The 20,914-nt window shown below is 48.7% G+C and overlaps 1 protein-coding gene across 1 annotated transcript in view; it reads right to left on the bottom strand.

The window, feature by feature from the left end:
• GABBR2 (gamma-aminobutyric acid type B receptor subunit 2) overlaps positions 1–20,914 on the bottom strand; it is a 378,270-nt gene that overhangs the window by 60,277 nt on the left and 297,079 nt on the right. The window contains exons 11-12 of the mRNA XM_063082450.1: positions 19,908–20,040; positions 5,899–6,006 (exon numbers count right to left, since the gene is read on the bottom strand). Of these exons, the coding sequence (XP_062938520.1) occupies positions 5,899–6,006; positions 19,908–20,040 (241 nt within the window). The remainder of the gene's footprint in view (positions 1–5,898; positions 6,007–19,907; positions 20,041–20,914) is intronic.

The raw sequence follows: 20,914 nt of genomic DNA, 5'->3' as shown, positions 1-20,914 counted from the left end.
ATATAATGTCGAGGAGAAGTGATTTAAAATAGCTTTAACTAATGAAAACTGAGGGAAAGAAAGAAAAAACAGCACTGACCTGACCATACAAATCTGAGCACAAGGGAATCTGTGCACCAGGCAAGGCCATCTCTCTCACCTCAGCATCTCTGACTTCCTGCCCTCTTTTTCAGTTTCTCCTTAAAAAATGCCTGAACTACTCTCTAGGTTATGTCAGCACAGACTGATGCCTTTGTAGACTGTCCTCTTTCTGAGGCTAGGAGGTTACTAGTACTGCATTCTCACTGAGAGATGGGAGTGAAGGCCCCAGTAATGATTAAGCACCTGGTTCTGGAATCAGATGTGAGTTTGAAATGAGCTTTCTAGTTGTGTGGTCTTGATAAGTTCCCTAACCCTTCTGAGCCACTGTTCCCATCTACAAAATGGGGACAATAACCACACAAGCCACATTAGATTACTAGGGGCTGGCTTACAGTACCTGTTCCACAGATGTCAGCTATTATTACTTAATGTCACCTCCCATTGTTGTTCAGAACAAAGATTAACAAACTACAGATTTGGCCCACTGCCTGTTTTTGTAAATAAAGTTTTATGAGAACACAGCCATGCTCATTTATTTACATATTTGTCTATGGCTGCTTTCATTCTATAAAAGCAGAGTTGAGTAGCTGCGACAGAGACAGCATAGGCCCCAAAGTCTCAATTATTTACTATCTGGCTTTTTATGGAAAAATTTGGTTGATCCCTGGTTTAGAGAAAAGGGCACTTGTTTATTTCTTCAGAAACTCCAGATGTTTTGACTGATTCAGACTGGCCTCCTACTAGGGCCAACTCACTGCCTCAGGGAACACCATTTAGGGGGAATACAGTGTGGATGGGGCCCTGGGATTCTGCCTTGCAGTGGCCCTGCCCTCTTGCCGTCACTCAGACGGCTGATGCTTCGAGGTAGCTGCTGAAAACCCTCTCTTGGCATTTTCCTTAAGCTGAGCCCAGATGAAGGTCTGAGGGCATGTCCCCAGGTGCTTGTGTTGCTCATGTCATTGCCTGTGACAGCACCTAGTCATGTCTATAGTGAACTTCCCTGGTCCTCAGAAGACTTCTGCCCCCAGAACAGACGGTCTCATTGCTGAGGTACTGCTCTCATCTCAACACTTCAGTTTGGTCCCGGTGAGAGGCAGAATAAAGACTGTAATAAGGCTTCTCAATTTACGATTTTATGATTGGTCTTTAGAAAAAACAGTAAAATGCTATAAAGACACCGAATACGGAAGCATTAAGTTCCCACGTGTCAATACTTTCTTTAAGAGGCTTCTTTTCCTTTAATGTCTTTAAAAACATGGCCATATGGGGTGAAGTTTTGTATATGTGTTTGGGGAGGTCATGCCCTTGTGGGTGGAGGGAGAAAGGGGTGGGAGCCAGAGAAAGAAAAAAAGGATAAAAAGACTGTATTGAAAAAAGGCGTATGATTGCATTTACAAATTTAGGTACGTCCAGTATAGGTGTCAATTAAAAAAAAATTAAGGGGCCCACTAAAAAGAGCCCAAATGTCTTTAAAAGAAACTCAGTAAAACAAGTTAGTCACAAAGGACAAATATTGCATGATTCAACTTATATGAGGATCCTCAAGGAGTCAGATTCTGAAAGAGGGACCGTGGTGGCCAGGGCTGGGGAGTGGGGGCATGGGGATTAGTGTTTAACGGGTATGGGGTTTCAGTTTGGGAGGATGAAAAGGCTTTGGAGACAGATGGTGGTGGTGGTGGAACAATACAAACGAACGGTATGAAGTGCCAAAGCCTTGGAGTGCAAGACTTGGTCACCAGCTTTGCTGTGAAAATGATGCAGGCCAGATGAACACAGCATTCCCGTGCGAGAAACTCCTGGGGTCGCTCTAGGCCATCCAGTTATCCTAGAAGCAGGTGTGTGGTGCTGCAGCTAAGCATCACTTGTCAACCAAACGAGAGGAGGGTCGAGTGGAGAAGAGAAACTTACACCTCAACGTGGAGCACTCCGTCGGGGACCAGACGGTTTTGAAAAGGCTGGGGCCCTTGCACTTCAAAATGGGGCTCTTCTCCATGATTCCAGCTTGTTATAGAAGCAAGGTTGGTTTTTATTGTTGCTGCTTTGCTTCATTTTTTTAATTGTAGCAAAATGTACATAACACAAAATTTACTATTGGAATCTATTTTTTTTTTGGCAGCTGGTGGCTGCCGGGATCTGAACCCTTGACCTTGATGTTATTAGTACCAGGCTCTAACCCAGTGAGCTAACCTGCCAGCCCTATTTTCACTGTTTTTAAGTGGACAGTTCAGTGCCGTTAACTGAATGGAGGTGACCTTGTGCGATTGGTGTCCCCTGATATCAGCACCCCCCAAGGGTCGAGTCATCTTCATCCATGCACGAACCTTCTCTCTCTCATACCGCCTTCTGTCCCTGACGTCACCCTCACTGTCCTTGACGTCATCCACACCCCCACCTCCACTCCCCTCCCCTCCCCTGGTGCTTTCCTCACCATCGCAGTCACCCTCCTCCGAGTCCCCGAGGACATAATTACTGTCCTCTGATGTCTACCTCCTTCACCTTCTAGTCCTCTAACCTCATACTTTTCAAGGGACCTGTGTTTTACGCCACTGTCCCTGACATTATCACTCTTTAAAAAAAGTAGGAAAAAAGTTAAAAAATAAAAAAAGGAAAAATGAAAAGTTAAAAAATGAAAAAGTACAGAAAAAGTTTAAAAAGTGAAAAACATATAAAAGTAAAAAGTAAAGAAAAAAGTTTTAAAAAGTATAAAAAAAGTAAGAAAACTAAAAAACAGTAAAAAAAGTTTGAAAAAAGAGTAAAAGGGGGGGGGCTTCTCTGCTCCCCACACGTGGGCCCACCACAAGCCTGCATCCTCAGAGCCCGCCCAGACCCTCCGGTGTGGAGCGAGTCCCCCCTCGGGTCGGGCAGTACAGTAGGAAGCACGCTGAGCTCCTGCTCTCTGGAGACCACATCCCATCACTGCCTGACACGGAGCTTCCAGGCAATTGAACTCCTGACGTTTCCCCTAACATGTCTGGTGAATTGTTGCCAGACAACTGAGTGTTCTTGCTCAGCAATTCACATGAATAACAGAAGAACATAAAGGCTAGTCTTTATTATAGGTGACATTATGGATGACTCACATATTAGCACAAAGCAATCCACAATGCGATTCCTCCAAACCAGGATGGAATTGGCAGAAATGGCAAAGCATCTCTTTGGCTAGAGCTGCAGAGCAGCAGGGCCCCAGAAGTCACCCTGGCTGGTGTCTCTCAAACTTCGGCTGCCTGGAGACTGGTGAAAACATAGGTTCCTTGGGCTCCATCCCAGGATTCTGGTTCCTTAGGACTGGAGTGGGGCCCAAGAATTTGCATTGTAACAAGCTCCCAGGTGAGGGTGTCGCTGGGCCAGCCCCCACTGTGAGTAGCCCTGATCCAGCCCAGAGGTCCTCAACCCTGGCTGTATACTAGGATCATCTGGAAATGTCTAAAAATTACTGATGCTTAGCTCTGGCTCCAGAGATTTAGTTTCAACCGGCCTGGGCCAGGTTACTTTTTGTGGTTTTCAAAGCTCCCATGGGATTGTAACATGTGCCCAGGGCTGAGAACGACAGGGATGACTGGGCCTTTCATCTCACAGAAGGGAGTTGTCATAAATGCTGCTGCTGGGGCCCAGGGAAGGGAGCGGCCCCTCCAGGGCGGCACAGGGAGTGGGTGGCAGAGCCAGGCTCTTTTCTCCCTCTAAATGCAGGCTATAGTTTGCCTGAGGAGGCCCAGGTGTCAGCAGGAGGCAGAGAATGCAGGATGTATCCCCACCTCATCTGGAGAAGGCAAGCGCTGCAGCTCCCGAAGCAGCCCTGGTAGTGAGGAGGTGGGTGGTGGGGCTGAGGAGTGGGAGGTGCCCCTTGGGTCCCAGGCAGGAGATCACAGAATCACAGCATAGGAAACAGTGCTATTGCAATATGTCCCCATTTTATAGATGAGGAAACAGAGGCCCAGAAAGACAAAGAGATTTGTCTAAGGTCACAGGGCAGGTCAGCGGCTGAGCAGGGACTAGACACCAGTCTCCTGTTTTGCCTGCTGGCCCCACTGCCTGGGGCACGCTTGCTGACTGCTACAGGCACCAGGACTTGTAACACAGGCCAGGTAACCAGATGGCAAAACACAAGTTCTAGATGAAGAATCGGAACAAGCCCCAGAGAGGGATGAGCCCACAGTGTGGGATCTGCAGAGGAGGGGTCTGTGAACAGGTTATGAGGCGCTTAAAAAGCACACACACAAGTGTGAATGGGGGTGAGGGTGGAGCAAAAAGAGGAGTTTTGGAAAGAGATTATCATGGTGCTATGAGACCCCGCCCCAAGGTGAGAGGGATGGGGGATGGGGTGAAGTGCTTCTCTGTGACCTCAAATCCAAGGAAAGGCTGCAAGGAGACCATTTGGATGGCTTAATAGATGGGCCGATGCCTGAGTCCTGACTGAGAAATCTAAAGGGAGCTGACAGGCTGGGCAGGTGCTACGAGGACGGAACAAAAGAGAGGAGCTGTACAGCGTTTGTGGGAGCAAAGGACACATGAATGTTTCCTGTGCACTACACGCGGACCATGGGCCAGGGAGAGCTGGTGTGGCCGTTCTAAGACAAGCTAAGGGTAGGATGCGTGGTGACTCCGAAAGTGGGGAACCGCATGATGCTCAGGGGTGGAGGAAGAAGCCACAGTGGCCAGTTAGGGGAATATTTCACCCACCTGAAGGGTACTGCAGGAGAGAAAGTCCCAGTGATGAGAGAACCATGAAATCACCCCATGAGAGTCTCAAGGGTCCACTTAAATCCCTGCCTGGCTCAGCAAGCCCAATGCAGTTCCCGGCAAGTAAGGTCTTTTCTGCCCCTTCCATCACTCCAAGCTCCAGTTCTGGAGGGGCCAGACATCTCGGTGAGTAGACTGATGGAGAAAAAACTCAGGCTGGCCACAGACACAAGGAGTCAGCCTGTGCCCCCTCTCCCCAGGCAGGGGGCCAACCTGATGCAGGCCTGAGCTGGGGGAGGGAAGTTGTGCCACTGAATGCAGCTGGAAGTTTTAAATATTATGATGAAATTCACATATTAGTTAGTTACTGACCAGAGGACCTTCAAACTCTTGAGACTGACCCTAAATTATATCAGGAACAAGAAAAGAACCAGCAGCACCACAAGAGTTAGAGAGGACAGTGGTGGACAAAGTTTCTCTGTGAATATATCCTAAGCATCAGGCTCAGTCAACATCACAGCTACACCCAACCACATGGGTGGCAAATGCTTTTCACCCCCATGAAGACGGAGCTCCTGTCCTCTAAGGGCCTCTTTGAAAATGGAATCATTAAATTAGTTCCTCATCCTGTTTCACTCCCCTCTTTTAAAAGTTCAGATTTCTTGATGTGGCTCCTGCTTGCCCTTCCAGTCTCTTCTGGCACCCTGTCCCTGTGAATCCCCTGCCCCAGCCATACTGAGCCCCTCTCAGCCCCTTGACCATACCCATACTATCCCCAGGCCTCCATGCACACTGTGCCCTCTGCAGGGCTTGCAGTGTCCCTGTCCTCTTTGCCTGGCTAACTCCCACTAACCCTTGGGCGCCAGGTGGCACTTCCTACATAGAGCCCTTCCTGAGTGCCTTATGCACCAGCACCTCCATATGTCCCCAACCAGCCCTTATTCCTGTCTGTTGTAAATGCTTTGTTAATGGTCTGATTTTCCCAGGAGGCCAAAGGTGGCAGAAGGTGGGGATGGTGTTTCGCTTGAAACCCGAGCAGATAGCTCAGTGCTGGGCACACAGTAGGTGCTTTGTATATCTTTAATAAATCAATGCTGAGTGAATGTTGCCAGCACCCTGAAATGGAAGGAGAGTGATTACCTTCTTCTTCATTTTCACGTTTTTGAAGATGGCATGGACCCTCCAGGTCTTTGCAAACATTGCTCCAAAGGCTGTTGTGTAGCCCACGGTGAGAATCCAGGTCCTGACCTAGAGGCCACGAGAAAACAGAGGTTAACATCCCTCCTGTGGACGGACCTGTCAGGATGAGACCACCCCAGCCAGGGGATCTAGATGGTGGGGTATTGTTGAGTTTCACCAGCATCTACAGTCCTTTGGTCAAATTCCAATTTTATAGGCGTTCAGTTCAATCAGCTGCTTGCCAGACCCAGGGCACTGGGAACAGAGGAGCAGGAGATTCGCATCCTGCCTTTGATGGGTCCACAGCCCCGAGGGAGCCAGGCACAGAGAGAGGAGCGAAATGCCCTCAGGACTGCTGGGGGGTCACTAAGAAGGTGATGAGCCAGCCCTCTGGCCTTCCCTTCCTCCCTTTCTTCCTCCTGCTGCCCAGCCATCTCCCCCCATGGTCAAGACGCTTGGCTATGACAGCACAGTGTAACCTTTGTTGTCCAGTTTTTCAGCATCAGGCCAGCCTGGCCACTGAGCCCACACTTGGGCCTGGGGTCCCTGCTCAGGACTAGGGCCCTGTCTGGCTCTCACTTTGGTCTCATCAGACCAAAGTGTGCCCTTATCCCCAGCCCTGGGCTGATAGCAGATGGGAACAGCCAGCTCTGATAGGAGTCTACAAACTTGGATCCCTGCAGGCTGGGACAGGTGGTGACCTGTGAAGCCTTGGGGGCTCCAGGGTGCCTACTCTCCACCTGTAGGGGCTGGCTTGGACACCCTCCAATAACCAGGAGACTTGCAGGTCTCCAGCTTGGGCCCCCGTCATGGCCCAGCCCTATGCTGTGCACCGAGTTCTCAGGCCTCCCACTCACTGGCACAAAAAAGCCTCATGCTTCGTGAACGGCGGTTCTAGGCTCTGGTCTTTCCCCTGCTCTCCCTCTTTGAGAGGTCCCAACCCGCCTCTGCTGACCACAGTAGAAAGGTGGACGTTGCAAGAGAAAAAGAGAGATGGCCAGGCTTCAGCGGACAGATCAGGCCCCCTGTGTCTGGAGGTATTGGGCATAGCAAGTTTGCTTGGCAAGCTCCTTCTAGCCCTGAGCTGCCACCAGCATGTTAGGACGTTTCCAGAAACACTCCCAGCCCAGTCCCTTCACAAAGTCATTCTGCTCCTGCCTTTCTAACAACTTGGCTCTCCAGCTTTTCAGAGGCAGGACATTTCCCCTTTCCATTTTATTTGTGAAGATGGGAACCGGCTGAGTAAATAGCAAGGCTGACCCCTAAATCAGGGGAAGGATGACAGCATTACAGCGATTGCTCAGATACACAGACAGGTGAGGTGTGAACGTTGCCAATGGTATGAGTGGGGACTGAGCCCTCTGCTTCCTTTTCTTTTTCATTTCAAAAACAAGGGGGAAATCAGAAAGGCAAGAATGACCCATAGTGCTTTAGAGAGGGCATAGGATGGTCACATTCTTATAACACAAGGATGCAAGAAAAGTAAACAGAACAGGGTAGTGGAAGAGCCAATCATGTGGAATTTAAACCTGAGCCTATCTAATGACCATCGTACACTCTCCACCATGTTAGAGGTGCGTGGGACCTTACAGATCATCTCATTCATTAATTCATTCATTCATTCACTTGTTCACTTGTTCATCTGTTCAATCAACAGGTATTATTAGGCCACAGGCAAAGTATATAATAATCAGAGTAAACAACAGCAGCAGCAAAAATCAGTGTGATTTTTTAGAGCTGTCAGTTGAGTGAAGGAATCACCTTACAGATGAAGAAATTAAGGCCCGGAGTGTTTGAGACATTTCCCTCAACCACACTGCACAGCTCCGGAGCTGAGACTGGAACTCCATGCCTCGTCCTGGTCCAGCCCTCTCTCCCCCATGTCCTACTGCCTCCTCCTCAGGTCGAATCTGCATCCAAATCAGGCTCATCTGTGCCCAGGAGCCAGCGGTCAAAGGGCAAGGACACACTCGGGGGAGGAGCTGGCCAGCCTCAGAACACTCTCCTGGGAGATTTCTGCACACTTTTCAAGCTGATTTGTTGACATGACTGTTAAGACCCATGGTCTACATGAGTTTTTGATCATGGTTTCCTACCAGAAAAAACAATTTTAAATGTGATCTTTTATTTTTTTTTTGCTTAAGTGTTTGAAATATATTTATTTATTTTCATTGAACGTATTTATTATACAAATTTGTGGGGAGAACATGGACATTTTTAAAAGGATGAAAAATAATAAAGGAATATCCTTAACTTTTACCCTATCATGTGGCTGACAAAGACCTCTTCTTTGCAGGAGATCTGTCACTCCAATGTGCTTAGTATTAATATTTGTTTTGACTTATGTTTTCTTTGAAGCAATCATTTTCAGGCTTGTCTAATTTATGAGGGCTAAATTCATTAAGACTCAATAACATAATATAGTTAAATTAGTTGAAAGTCAATAATGTAAACATGGCATCTGGAAACTGCAATATATTGCCATAAACTGATAGCAAGAGATGGCTGAAAGAGTTGAGGTAGAAGGCATGAGATGGTTATTCTCAGAAAGGCCTGATCGTAAGTTTGGCCCTTGGCTGTGTCTGGGAACTTGGGTTTTGGGAGGATTCCCACAATTCTCTCAAATGATGAGTGGCCCCACTGTGCCTGAACCGCTTGTGGAAACAACGTGGTTTGTGCTGAACACCCGCTTTCCTTTTGGAGGTTTGGAATTTTGATAGGTAGAAGGCAGGGGGTGACTCTGTAATGCCCCCAGTAAAGACCCTGGGCACCGAGTCTCTGCTGTGCTTCCCTAGACTGCATTTCACACTTGTTGTCACTATTTGTTGCTTGTGTGACTCCACTGGGAGAGGACTGTTGGAAGCTTGTGCCTGGCCTTCCCTGGACCTCACCCCCTCTGCTTTTTCCCTTTGCTGATTTTGCTTTGTATCCTTTTGCTGTAATAAATCATAGCTATGAATAAGACTGTATGCTGAGTCCTGTGAATCTACTGAATCATTGGACCTGAGGATTGTCTTAGGGCCCCTTGACAATGCCCCATCACCATCTGGCGTAGTGGACTGGCCACCCACTCTGTCCTCAGGAGAGTTCCTGCACAGGACCACCATGCACACTCACTGAGCCAGGTTGCCAGCATCAGTCCTAGTGTTCAATATTAGTGCAGCTTAATTTCTTTAGATTTTTTTTCTACACAAAAACACAAAAATAAATAAAAGTTGTGCCATATTCTGTCCACAAGATGACCCTCGGGGATCACTGGGATCCACTGGATCATCATGCATGCTCCCTGGGGTGTTCACATCCCATGCGGAGACAGCTGTTTAGACAATGACTAACCAATAGCAGAGGAAAGACTAGTGAGAGCAGGACAGTGGGACCCCTTCAGCAGAGCCGCCCACCCCAAGCTGGCTCTGCCCAGGGTCACCACTGGGCGAGGCCTCTGCAGTAGGGATGTGTTATTTCTCTGCTCCACTGCTCCCTGTGTCTGTAAGATGGAAATGGGCTCAGGACTCCAGGACTGAACCCTCTCTGCCATTTAAGGGTTCTTCTGGATTGTCATCCCCACTTTCAGGCTTCAATCACTTTCCTGGTGCTGAAACCCCCCTTAGCTCTTTCCCAGTTCATATCTCTCTTCTGAGCTCCAGACCTGCATATGCCAATGTCACCAGAGACCTAGGTGACAGTTAGGTGTCCCATAAAACCTTTGCAATCCACAGGCAAAGCTGAACCCCTTGGCTCTTTTCCTGAGCTGCTCCATTTCTTCCTTTACTCAAGGAGTGGTCCCACCATCTGCCTGTCACCCAAGTTAGGGACCTGGGAGTCCTCCTGGACTCCTCCCACCCTCAGACCATCTCCTTCTGCCTCACCTGTCCCAGACCCATTCTCTGCACCTCCTTGTGCTGAGTACTGGGGCACTATGGTCATGTCCCCTGGGCTCCTGTGCCCTCTAGTTTCTGGCTGGATCTGGAAGGTACCATCAGGAGATTGGAGGGTGCCCGGAGAAAGAGGATGAGGTATGTGTTCCCTGCTGTCACCTGCTTTGTGCTGAATCTCTGGCAGTAGCTGGGTCTCTTCATATGGCCTTGGCTTTTTCTGGGCTCAGAAAACATCTTTTCTTCCCTTTGCCCTTTCAGGCCTGGGTGTGGTGAGGGCTGCCTGTGCTGCTAGTCTCTGGGTGCCTCAACTTCCCATGTTTGTTTCCTTAACCCCACCTGCACGTCTATAGATAGTTCCTTCAGTGGAGTCTCTTCATGTGGACCTATTGGGGTGGGTTCTGTTTTCTGCCAGGGCTGTGCCTGATGCCCCATCTCACTCCCATGTCTCCTGTTAGCACATCTCCTCTCCGGTCCCATGGTGCCATCCTATACCAGGCCTGCTAGGTTAGTCCTTCGAGCAGGGGCTCTAGAGTCAGCCTGCCCTGGGCTCAAGTCCTGGCTTCGTCACTTACTACCTGTGTGAACCTGGGCAGGTCACATAACCTCTTTAAGCCTTGATGTCCTCATCTATGAAATGGGGTTAACAATCATGCCTATGACTTCATAGAGTGGTTGCGAGGATTAGATGAAGGAAGGCCTGTAAAGTACTGAGGTCCTTAATCAACGTCTGATTTTCACCCATGTGTTCCTGTCACTGCTCACAGGACCACTGCAGGAGCCCCCAGCTTGTCTACCGGCCGTTCCCCTCACTTCTGCTCTTCCATCCTACACTCCCCAGAGAGGCTGCTCTCCAGCGCAATCTAAGCAAGTCTCTCAGATTTAAACCCTTCATTGCCCCACAGAGCTCTCCAAATTCCTAGCAGAGTGTGGCCCCCACCACTCCACACCTCTTCTGCCACTCCCCAAGCAATGCCACACTGCATAACTCTCCCCTCACACATGCTGGCTCATGCTGTGGGCTGGCACGAGCTATTGCCTCCTTCCAGAATGCCATTTCTCACTCTGTCTCCTTCACAAATTCTCATTTGTCCTCTGAAATCCAAACTCATGGGCCGCCTCTTCTGAGAAGTCCACCCAGACCTCGCAGGGAGGTCGTGGCTGCCTCCTCCTCATGCATGTTTCTGCTGTGCTGGTCACACTGAGATGACGTCTGCCTGACTCCCTGTCTGCCTTGCCCACAAGATGGAGCTAGTGGGAGGCAGAGCCTGCTTTGCCCACCTTTAAATCTCTGGAGCCCACACAGAGGGGGTAATCAGGCTGGAAGGGCCAGCTTAGGAGGTTATGAACTCTTTGTCAGCAGAAATGTGCAAGTCGAGGCTGACAGAGGAACTGTGTTTGATAGCAAAAGAGGCTGAGTTCATGGGCTCAGTGCCCTTCCACCCGAATGAAATATGCTGTCTGGTTGGTAATGAGCTCCTTGTCATTCCACATCTTCAAGCAAAGCTATAGGGACCCCGTGTCAGGATGCCATAGGGGCACTTCCTACACAGAGGGGGGCTTCATTAGATGACATCCCAGGAGCCTTCCTTCTGTGTGGCTCTAGGAGGCCAAATCAACTAGAAGTTTCTGAGGGCCTCTAATGATTCTGTTTTCCAATATGTTGACTTCAATATATATGTTGCCTTCTGTACTGATTCATCAACACCAGACAAACAGCTACTTCACTTTTTCTTCCAAAGTCTTAAATGTATCTACTCTTCTGATGTTAACGTCTTTCCTTTTCTCCCCTTGGTGATAAAATACTCAGCCCCCTCTGTAAACTGCCTTGAACATATATATCGATGTGGGGAGAAGAACTTTAGGCAGGCAGGCAATGCCCATGTCAGTCTCAGTGATGAAAAAAGAAAAAAAAAAAAAAAAGAGCAGATCTTTAAACAGAAAGAAAAATCCATGCCCAGAACAATTCAGCCCGGCTGCTTGCTCAGTTGATTTTACAGAGGCATGCCTGGCAGAATGAAGGCTTTCATTGCTCTTTTGAGGATCAGTGGGAAAATGGACACAGCCTCTGCTTTCAGGTCTCTTCCAACAGATGACGGGGGCTGCTGTGTTCTGGGCCTCGTTGTCACCACAGATACTTGTGGGCCCCGGGCTGGGAAGTCAGATGGAGGAGAAGCCCCCACGCCTGGCTGGACTCTGGGGGCAAGCTGCCTTTCCACTGTCCAAAAGGTTCTAGAAAGGGGCTTTTATTTCATTCTGACTGCTCACCCCAGACAGTCAATAGTGAGAAGGAAGCAAAGGAAACCCCAGGCTGTCCAAGAGCAAGCCCCAGACCACCACTATATGTGAGGTGGGGGAGGCGTTTTAATGTGTAGCCCCCAGGGGTTTTAACGTGAGGGGACCCCAGGGCCTGCCTTGTCTTCCTGGGGTGGGGGGTGGGAGGGAGATCTCACATGTGTCCAGAGGCAATGAGCCTCTGAACAGCACCCTCTAAAACAGCTCCAAAAGACCTTGTCTGTGCTTAGGGTCCTTCAAGAAAGGTCTGCATAGAAAATCTGCTATGGAGTTTAGAGTACAGCAAAGCTGTTCTGGGGAAATGATTCAGAGGCCACAGAAAATTCCAGGCACAAGCAAGGGTATTTTGGGACCCAAGTCAGGGCCAATGGTAAATCTTAGGAGCCTTGGGACAAATCAAAGAAAGGTGCCCCCTCTGGGAGGAGGACTTTCTGAGTCGTACCCCCGCTGGCCCATTTTTGAAAGATCTCTCTCCTCAAGGCCCTCACAGCTGAAGAACTTGGCTCAGAGAGCAGATCACAGGCTGAAATTCAGCTCCCACTTGCCCTTGATGCCAGCTTCCGTGTGCAGTGCACAAGCATACAACTGCACTTGGCAGCCCTGGCTCAGGCAACAGACCAACACAGAGTGAAGGAAGAGGCCTTTCTTCCTCTTCCCCCACGACCCCAGCAAGTGCCTCAGGACTGGAGGTTGGGGAGCTTTCTGAAAGCACAACATTCTCAAGATGGATGGAGGCAGGAGGGGGTGTGGGTCTGTGTTGGGGAGGGGGCTGAGTGTGCTTCCATGCAGCTCTGTAAGCAGATGTGGAAGAATGGGTCTTGGGGCAGGAGTGGGAGGATTGGGTGGCTGTTCCATGGTGACTGCAGTTGCTATGAAGTTTGTGGGCAAGGAATAGGCATCTTTTAGGACTCCTAGAAGTAACTGGAGCTCACTTGTAGAGGTCCCCTATTTTAAGTCTCCCCTGATTTGTCCCTCCGTTCCTGGCCCTTACCCTGTTCCCTAGGCCTGTTTCTATCAGGGTATACAACACAGTGAATGGGGGTTATCTGTTTATTTACATCATCTGTTCTACACTGCCAGCTCCCTGAGGGCAGTGATCCGTATGGTCCAGCTCTGTACCTGGGAAACATTCTCATGTGAGTGAATGAATTGTGAGAACACGAGTGGAGGCCCATGTGAGGGTATGTGGGAAGGGAGGGCGGCACCTGCCCATTTGCTGGAGAGTCTGTGGAGTCCCTCGGGCCCCCCTTGGCCCCTTCCTCTGGAAGGCCTTCCCAATGGAAGGATCTGGGTGGCAGGGACAGAGGAGATGGGGGTGGGGAGGCCACTGCTGTCAAGAGGCGATCTGCACCCCATCCAGGACTCCAGATGGCTAAAGCAGGCCCTGTCAGTGGCCACCTCCCTCACCTGGTCTGAACCTGCCAGGCAAGACCACCATCAATCCCTGTGGGTGTCCCCTGGCCCAGCCTTCTGCAATCACAAAGCACTTTACCACAGCCAGCCACGAGAGCATGGAATCACATGCCGAAACAGCTTCCAAACCCACATTATTCCATTGTTTTACCTCTCAGCTGCCTCAAAAAGAAATCCCCAAGCAAAAAATAAAAATAAAAAAATAGACATTTATGGTCTTTTAACTGAAGACATATCACTATTTCTGACTGGACTTGAATTTACTGGGAGGCCAAGTAGGTGTTCCTGGGTGGCCTTTACCTTTTTAGTTAGAGTTAGAAAATCTCAGCATCTCCAGGAGGGTGGGAAGAAGGTGTCATGTTCTCCAATCCAGTGCCTGGGTGTCCCCTACCTCGCCACTGCCCATCCTGAGCACACACACCCCTTGTGAGCAGGGTGCAGAGGCTGAAATCACACCTCAGGACCCAAACCCAACCCCACCAGCTGTGACAGGACTGCTCTGCTTCTGAGGTTCAAGGGTGAAGGCCATCCCCATGTCTTCCAGCCCAGGAGTCCCCTTCCTCCCAGAGCTGGGCCTCAGGGGACTGGGTTTCTGTTGCTTTCATTTCTCTTACATGACCAGTCTCCAAGAGACAAACACAAAAATAAAGCATCGGGCATTAATTTTATCCTTGCTACTGTGAGTGGTCTGAGATGCAGCATCAGCCCCCTCTGGGAGTGTGTTAGAAATGCAGCCTCTCAGGCCCACCCTGGCCCTGCGGAGCCAGAATCTGCCTTTTATCCAGCCCCTCAGGTGATGGATGGGCACGCTGAGCTGCACGGTCTGCACAGATAGAAGTCAGGATGGTGCTGGCTCCCCTTTGGGGGGGCACAGATAGTAACTGCAAGGGGATAGGAACAGCTTCTGGGATGCTGGCAATGTTCTTGATATGGGTCCTGGATTCACAGTTGAGTTCAGTTTGTGAAAATTCATTGAGCAGTACATAATGTATTATATATATATATGTATATATATTTCTTTTTAAGTAAAAAAATAAAGGAGTCGGGATTGTCAGCAAGTAGAGATCTAAACCTGAGCCACGCTCCTCTAAGCTGCCATCAGAGCAGCCCTGGGCTAAACTGGATTCTTACACCAGAGTCCAATGATGGGGACTCATGGCCAGAGTGTCATCGGAGGTTCCATCTGAGCAATTTTATCTCCCTCATGGCCTGTTCTGAGGCCTCTTTCAGCTCTCACAGTGGCAGAGGCACACATCAGCTTGGCTTTGACTTAGGCAGGCCCCAAGTCTGTCCTCAACCTGTTCTAGCAGAGCAAGGCCACAGAAGGCCAGAAGTCACCATGGATATATCTATACCAGAGCAACTAGCCCCAGCCCCTTTTTCTGCCCTCTTCTTCACCCCAAGTTTACTTTGCTTTATCAGTGTCTCCTAGTGGTATCCAGAGGTGAACACAATGATCCAAACATGATCCATTCATTCATTCATAATGATAACAGCTAACAGTTATTCAATCAAACTATATGGCAGGCCTTAAGTGCTTTACGTACATGGTCTCATTTAATCCTTACAGCTCTATTATTCTCATTTTACAGAAGAGTAAACTAAGGTTCAGAGATGTTAAATAACTTCAAGTCACACAGCTAGGAATTAGTGGAGCTGGGATTTGAATACAAGCAGTCAGACTGCAGAGCCTCCCTCTTCTGTGCTGTACACTCTGTTGTACTCAGAGGATGCATTGAAAATGAATTAATATACTAAAACCACTGAATTGTATGCCTTAAAAGGTGAATTTTATGGTATATGAATTTTCTCTCAATTAAAAAAATCTTAATGGGCAAAAATTTTGGTTCAGATATATGTTTACCAGATCCCTAAGAACTTCGTTGACCTGTTTTTCCTGGTATAAGCCAGCTAACAAAAAATTAAACAATTTCTTAAAAAAAAAAAAAAAGAATCCCAGACATTTTTGTAATCCAACAGAGCTAGTCTCAAACTTCAGCCCTGCCAGCGACGTACAGCACTGTTGGTTTCCTCTCCTGAGGGGTTGGGATGGTGAACGTTGCCTTGTCTGGTGGTCGTGCGGATTTGAAGCAGAGGCTGCACCTGGCAGAAGCTGGCCCTTGGTAAATCACAGCTGATAGGACTGAGTTCCATGAGAGCACAGGCGGGCGGAGTTAATGTGAAACTGCTGATGACCTCTACCCCTGGGAATGGGAACTAAGGTCCGCCTGGGGCCTCCTCATCCTCTCTGCAGAGACCCTTCTTATCCCTCCTATGCTCGAGCTGGGGTTCCTGCCTAAGATTCCATAAGGAAGACCAGCACCTTGCTCTTCCCCACCTGCCTAGCTCGCTCCCTGGGCCGAGAGGGGCTGGGGTTCCTGAGCCAGGCCAGCTTCTCAGCTGCAAGCGGGCACTCCCATCCCCCTGGCACTGGGGCTCTGGCCCACACCCAGCCCCATCCTTATAGGCAGCTCTGTGCCCACAGGGGCCACGTTGCTATGGTGATTCCACTACCCACACAGTGTCCAGGGAGACAGCCCGGTGTAGCTGAGCTGTTTGCAAGACTTGCTGAAACTAGCACTGACAGTCTGGGAAGATTCCAGAAAGGGTCAGAGAGAGTGGAGGATGGGAACTAAGTGTAACTGCTCACCCAGCAGCAGCACTGTGTGTGTGTGTGTGTGTGTGTGTGTGTGTGTGTGTGTGTGTGTGCATGCATGCGTGCTCACATGTGCATCCACCCTGTCCAGGTTATAATGGCCCTTCCGAGCAGAGGCACAGACCCTAGAGAGGCCCAATCTCATGACTGTCATAGGTTTCTTCCTGGGGTGGTGTTCACAGTTTATCATTGTGTTTAGTTTCTATATTGAAAACTAAAAGGGGGAGAAAAGTGGCATTTATGTGGCTGCAGAGCAGACTAAACTGTGATATGTCCTACACCATGTCTGAAACTGACTTCATGGTCTACTCTGTCCCTTGTCCTTTAAGACTTCTAACAGAACACCATGTGGGACACCACGAATTACACTGTGATGGGGAGGCAAGATGACAAACCGGGATGCCCACCCCTCCTCCCACATCCCCCCATTGTGCACTCGCCTTATGTACCAGGTGGCTTGTCTGAATTCTCACTTAACCCACATTGCAATCCGGTACGGAGAACATTGTTACGCTCATTTCACAGATGACAAAACTGAGGCTCAGAGAGGCTGAGTCACTTGCCACCGTCAGGAGCTATTGAGTGCAGGAGGTGGGAGGCAAACCCGGGCTGTTGTTTCAAGATCTGTGCTCACGGCACAACGTGGCCCTGCTTCTCTGTCCTGCTCCCTGCTCAGTGGGAGTTCATTGCGGGCAGCCTCCTAGTCCCGGAGAGAACAGAATCCAAGGCAGCAAGTGAAATAAAGGAGCCAAGCCCCCTGGAATAGCAGGTGGAGTATAACCCAAATTGTATACATTGGGGACTGGTATTTAGGCTCTAAATTCAAGAGCTTTGATTCCTCTTCCTGGGCGATATTGGGAATTATTAAATGAATGACTGCAGCCCTAACCCATGTACACATTTGTGCTGACCCAATTCAATCCACACTAGTTAATCTATGCCTTTCCCCCACAGTCATGAATGTGGGCTCCCCTTTGCAGAGTCTCAGAAACAGCCCTGACTGCAAATAAATTAATTCTCCGGGGTGGTGAGAACCGGGCCCTCGCATCTTCCTGAGCCCTCGTGTTCAGAGCTGATGCTGACTTGTAAAGCGCTTTATGATTTATTCATACCGCCTTCCCAGGACAACCTTCCCCTCACACAAATGAGCGCGACTCCCAGAATAGAATGTCAGGCTTCATTAAAAGAAAAAACCCGGCTGTGGGGGATGTCCCTTTTTTGGCTTCCTAGCCTGCGTCACCCAGCATTTGTAGAATTCAGGTCAAACTCGAGAAAGCACCTGTGCTGTAACAGCCTTTGGCTCGTGAACAAGGCGAGGTGTCAGGAGCTTCTTTCTGGGAGGGAGAGACTCTCCGAGGCTGCACAGCTCTCCATGTCTGCCTCGGGTCCCTCTGCACTGCAGACTAGAACTCGGGTTGCTGGAGGCATTCGCAGGAGGCTGACAGCAAGTGACAAGGAGCCAGGCAGAGGGGCCCGCAGGAGGGACTGGGGTCATGGCGGAACCAGGGTGGAGGTCGGCTCCATTGATTCTTGGCTGGGGGACTGAGGCAGAACACCCCTAGGGGACCAGAGCACTGGGTAAATTAGAAGTCACCAAAGTAGCCCCTCCCACCATTTCTATGACTGTCATCATCATGCTGTCCTCAAACCTAAGGACAGGAGGGCCTAAGCACTTTGAAGCACGGATGGAAGAGGGAAGTCCTTGCTGTCTTTCTTGCTGGACTTCGTCAGTGTGCCTCGGTGGCAGTCCCTTACTCAGGCCTCGCCACTGCCCAGGAAAGCTGACCACAGAAAAAGATGGTGGCCAGGAAATGGTAAGGCATCGCAGGGCACAGAAGTCATGCAGGTGCAGACATGCCGGGGCTTAAAGGGCTTCACAACTTGCCTAAAACTAGCAAGACTTCACATGCCGCAGTCATCATTCTAGTCCCAGAGGGTCACTCTCTTTAGGGAACAAAGCCCACTAAACCATACCCTCGAGGACTTTTGAGCAGCTCAGCTTCTTTGGAAGCTGACTCCAGGTACCCCAAAGCCAAGCACATGAAGGACTTTGTCTCTTGTATCCACTCCCTTAACTCCCAGAGGGCAGAACACAGCAGGAAGGAAGCAGGTCTGCGCCTGGAGTAAAAAACTAACTGCGTGGGAAGAGTGAAGCACGTGAGTTCTGGAGCACGTGTGGTCTGACTCCCTCCAGATCCACCCCAGGAGAGGAGGGATGCCTGAGCACCCCAGTGACCTCCTCACCCCTCTAGGTGACTGGGGACTCGACCACACCCTTCTCAGTGGAAACTTTAGGACAAAGCCTGTCTGTAGACATCTCCCTTGCTAGATAACGCACATTGGAGTTACTAGTAACATTAACAATTTCTAGATGCTGTGTAACAGTCCAATCTAATCATTTGCAGGAACTAGGAGAACATCATACCCTAGAACATAAGATCCCAGGGGCTTCCTCCCTTTCCATGTACTTTCCCACAACATAAGGGACAGATGCAGTCCTAAATGTCTAAGGTGCGGGTGGTGAACTGCTGATTATTTTAGGGGTCCATCATTGTGTGACCCCTGCTGTCAACTTTCAGTCCATCATTACCCAGCAGTCTAAAAGAGGCCGCTTTATAAAAGAGCACCCACGTTGCTCTCAACACCTTAAAAGAAAACAGCAATGACAAAGGAGTTGCTTCCGGATTAATCCGGTCAACACTAATCCTTTGACCACCCTCTCTAGCTCTGATCCCCTAGGTAGAGAACTGGATGAATTATTGCATTTGGCAATAAGGAGATCCAATGGTTAACCCAGTTTTGAGGGATCATAGTAGTCCAAGTCCAGAAATAAATCCCAACTGTCTACCTTTTTCTTAAAAAAAAAGCCAAGGATACTTTCAAGTGAGAGTTAGTTCCACACAATTGCTAATTGCTAAGGCACAACCTCCTTCAAAAAAAAAAAAAAAAAAAAACTAAAAAGCTAAAAGGCATTTCTTTGGGCATCAAAAAATTTTAAATGTTAATTAATTTTCAAAATAATCTTTCTAAAATATAGTAAATAAATTACACTGTTTTAGGCTTCCTTAAATACACGTATTCTCAATGGGGATGATACATCTTCCATGGGGGCAAACATTGGTTCTTGAATGTGAATCAACATTACTCTTTTTATGTATTAATCATAGATACACATAAAGTAGATAAACAGATATATGGCATATTTTTCGCATTAAAATTTCATAGGGGGATGATGAGGAAAAACTATCTAAAATATGTTCTTAGGGGAGCAATAAGGAAAAAATGTTTAAGAACCACCACTTAAATAGAAAACAACAATTACTACTTTTTCTGTATGACTCCGGGTCAGCCTACAGACATCTCCCAGTACGTTCTGTGATGGCTTTTGAAGTAGAGGGGAGGATTCGTTCCTTCTTAAATGACCCAGACCCTAACCCTGGGTGCTGATGCTTTTCTGGGGGCTGATTCTTCTCCCTCCCTTTTCTGTGCTGCCCAGTCGTTCCTCAGTGGGCTATCTTCCAGCAGTGGCCAGTTAAACCCATTCCCTTAATTTTACAGGCCATACTTATGCCCATTCTGGTCTGAAAGTAGCACCATTCTTTCCTGTCGAGTTGCAGAACAGCTGAATGGGTTGTTTCCTGCCTATCATGTATTTCTGGGTTCGTATGTGTATTTTTGATGAATGAGATCACCAAGAAAACTTATATGCCTTTGGCATACGCAGAATGACTTACAGTGCAAAGTGTTTCAAAGGTCTTCTCAGAGACAAAGGATCCATCAAGGCCGAAGAGAAATATAGATGCGTAGGAGAGCATTCCTCCAAGAATGATAAGGTTGTTCATATATGGACTCGACATCTTTATCAGCCTGACGAAGAGAAAGAGATAATATATTTACAGAACTATTAATTTAGTTATTCCTTCAACATATACTTTCCGAATTCATACTACGTATAGATTGTTGCCCAGGCTAGCGGGGGTGGAAAAAATGGAAGCCCTGGTTTCCTCTGTTCCCCTCTGCCACCTACCAAGGGCTGTTTGCCCCTTCACTAAGGGACCCCGGACAACTATATATTTCTAATTGTTGATTTTCCTGCCTCCTTTGTCAAGTTCATCTATTGCTTCTCTAGGGACACCCTGTTGCATCAGCTTCTTTATCCATTAATCTTCTGTTTACATAAAAGAGCTAAAGTTGACAGGTTTTTTTGGCTGGGGCTGGGAGCACATACCAGATCTAGAGAATTCTACATTTAAGTTGAACAACTTTCCACAGTGAGGAGGGAGATTCCCGCACCACATTCACCTGCCTTGAGTGGACCATGTCAAGGTCTACAGGCAAGTATTCAGGGTTGCTCAGGAATTGTGGTCACCAGGTGAGTGGACATCCACTCTGGCTGCTTCTGAGCATTCAGAAAGTCACACTATCCTGTGCACAAAGAGGGCCACATACATGGGTAGGAACATTGTCACAGTCACTAGATGACAGAGGTAGACAAGTGAGTACCCCCTCCCCAACCCCTACCCCTTCTTCACTAGGCTATTGATAGGAGCATTCTTTGTACCCCCAAACTCTACACGCTTCTCTCTCATTTTCTCTGAGAATCCTGCTGTGGGTCCCAGCTGCCCAGCAAGCCAGGACTGGGTTAAACCATCAACAGGCTCAGGCATTCCTGGCTCCCCCAGCACTATCAGCTTAGAACATCTTAAGTTTTCAGGTGCCTAATGGTCTAGGAGCTCTTTTG

Source organism: Cynocephalus volans, chromosome 17, assembly GCF_027409185.1.
Source record: "Cynocephalus volans isolate mCynVol1 chromosome 17, mCynVol1.pri, whole genome shotgun sequence".
Lineage (NCBI taxonomy): Eukaryota > Metazoa > Chordata > Mammalia > Dermoptera > Cynocephalidae > Cynocephalus > Cynocephalus volans.
This window is presented reverse-complemented; position numbering and strand designations above follow the sequence as displayed.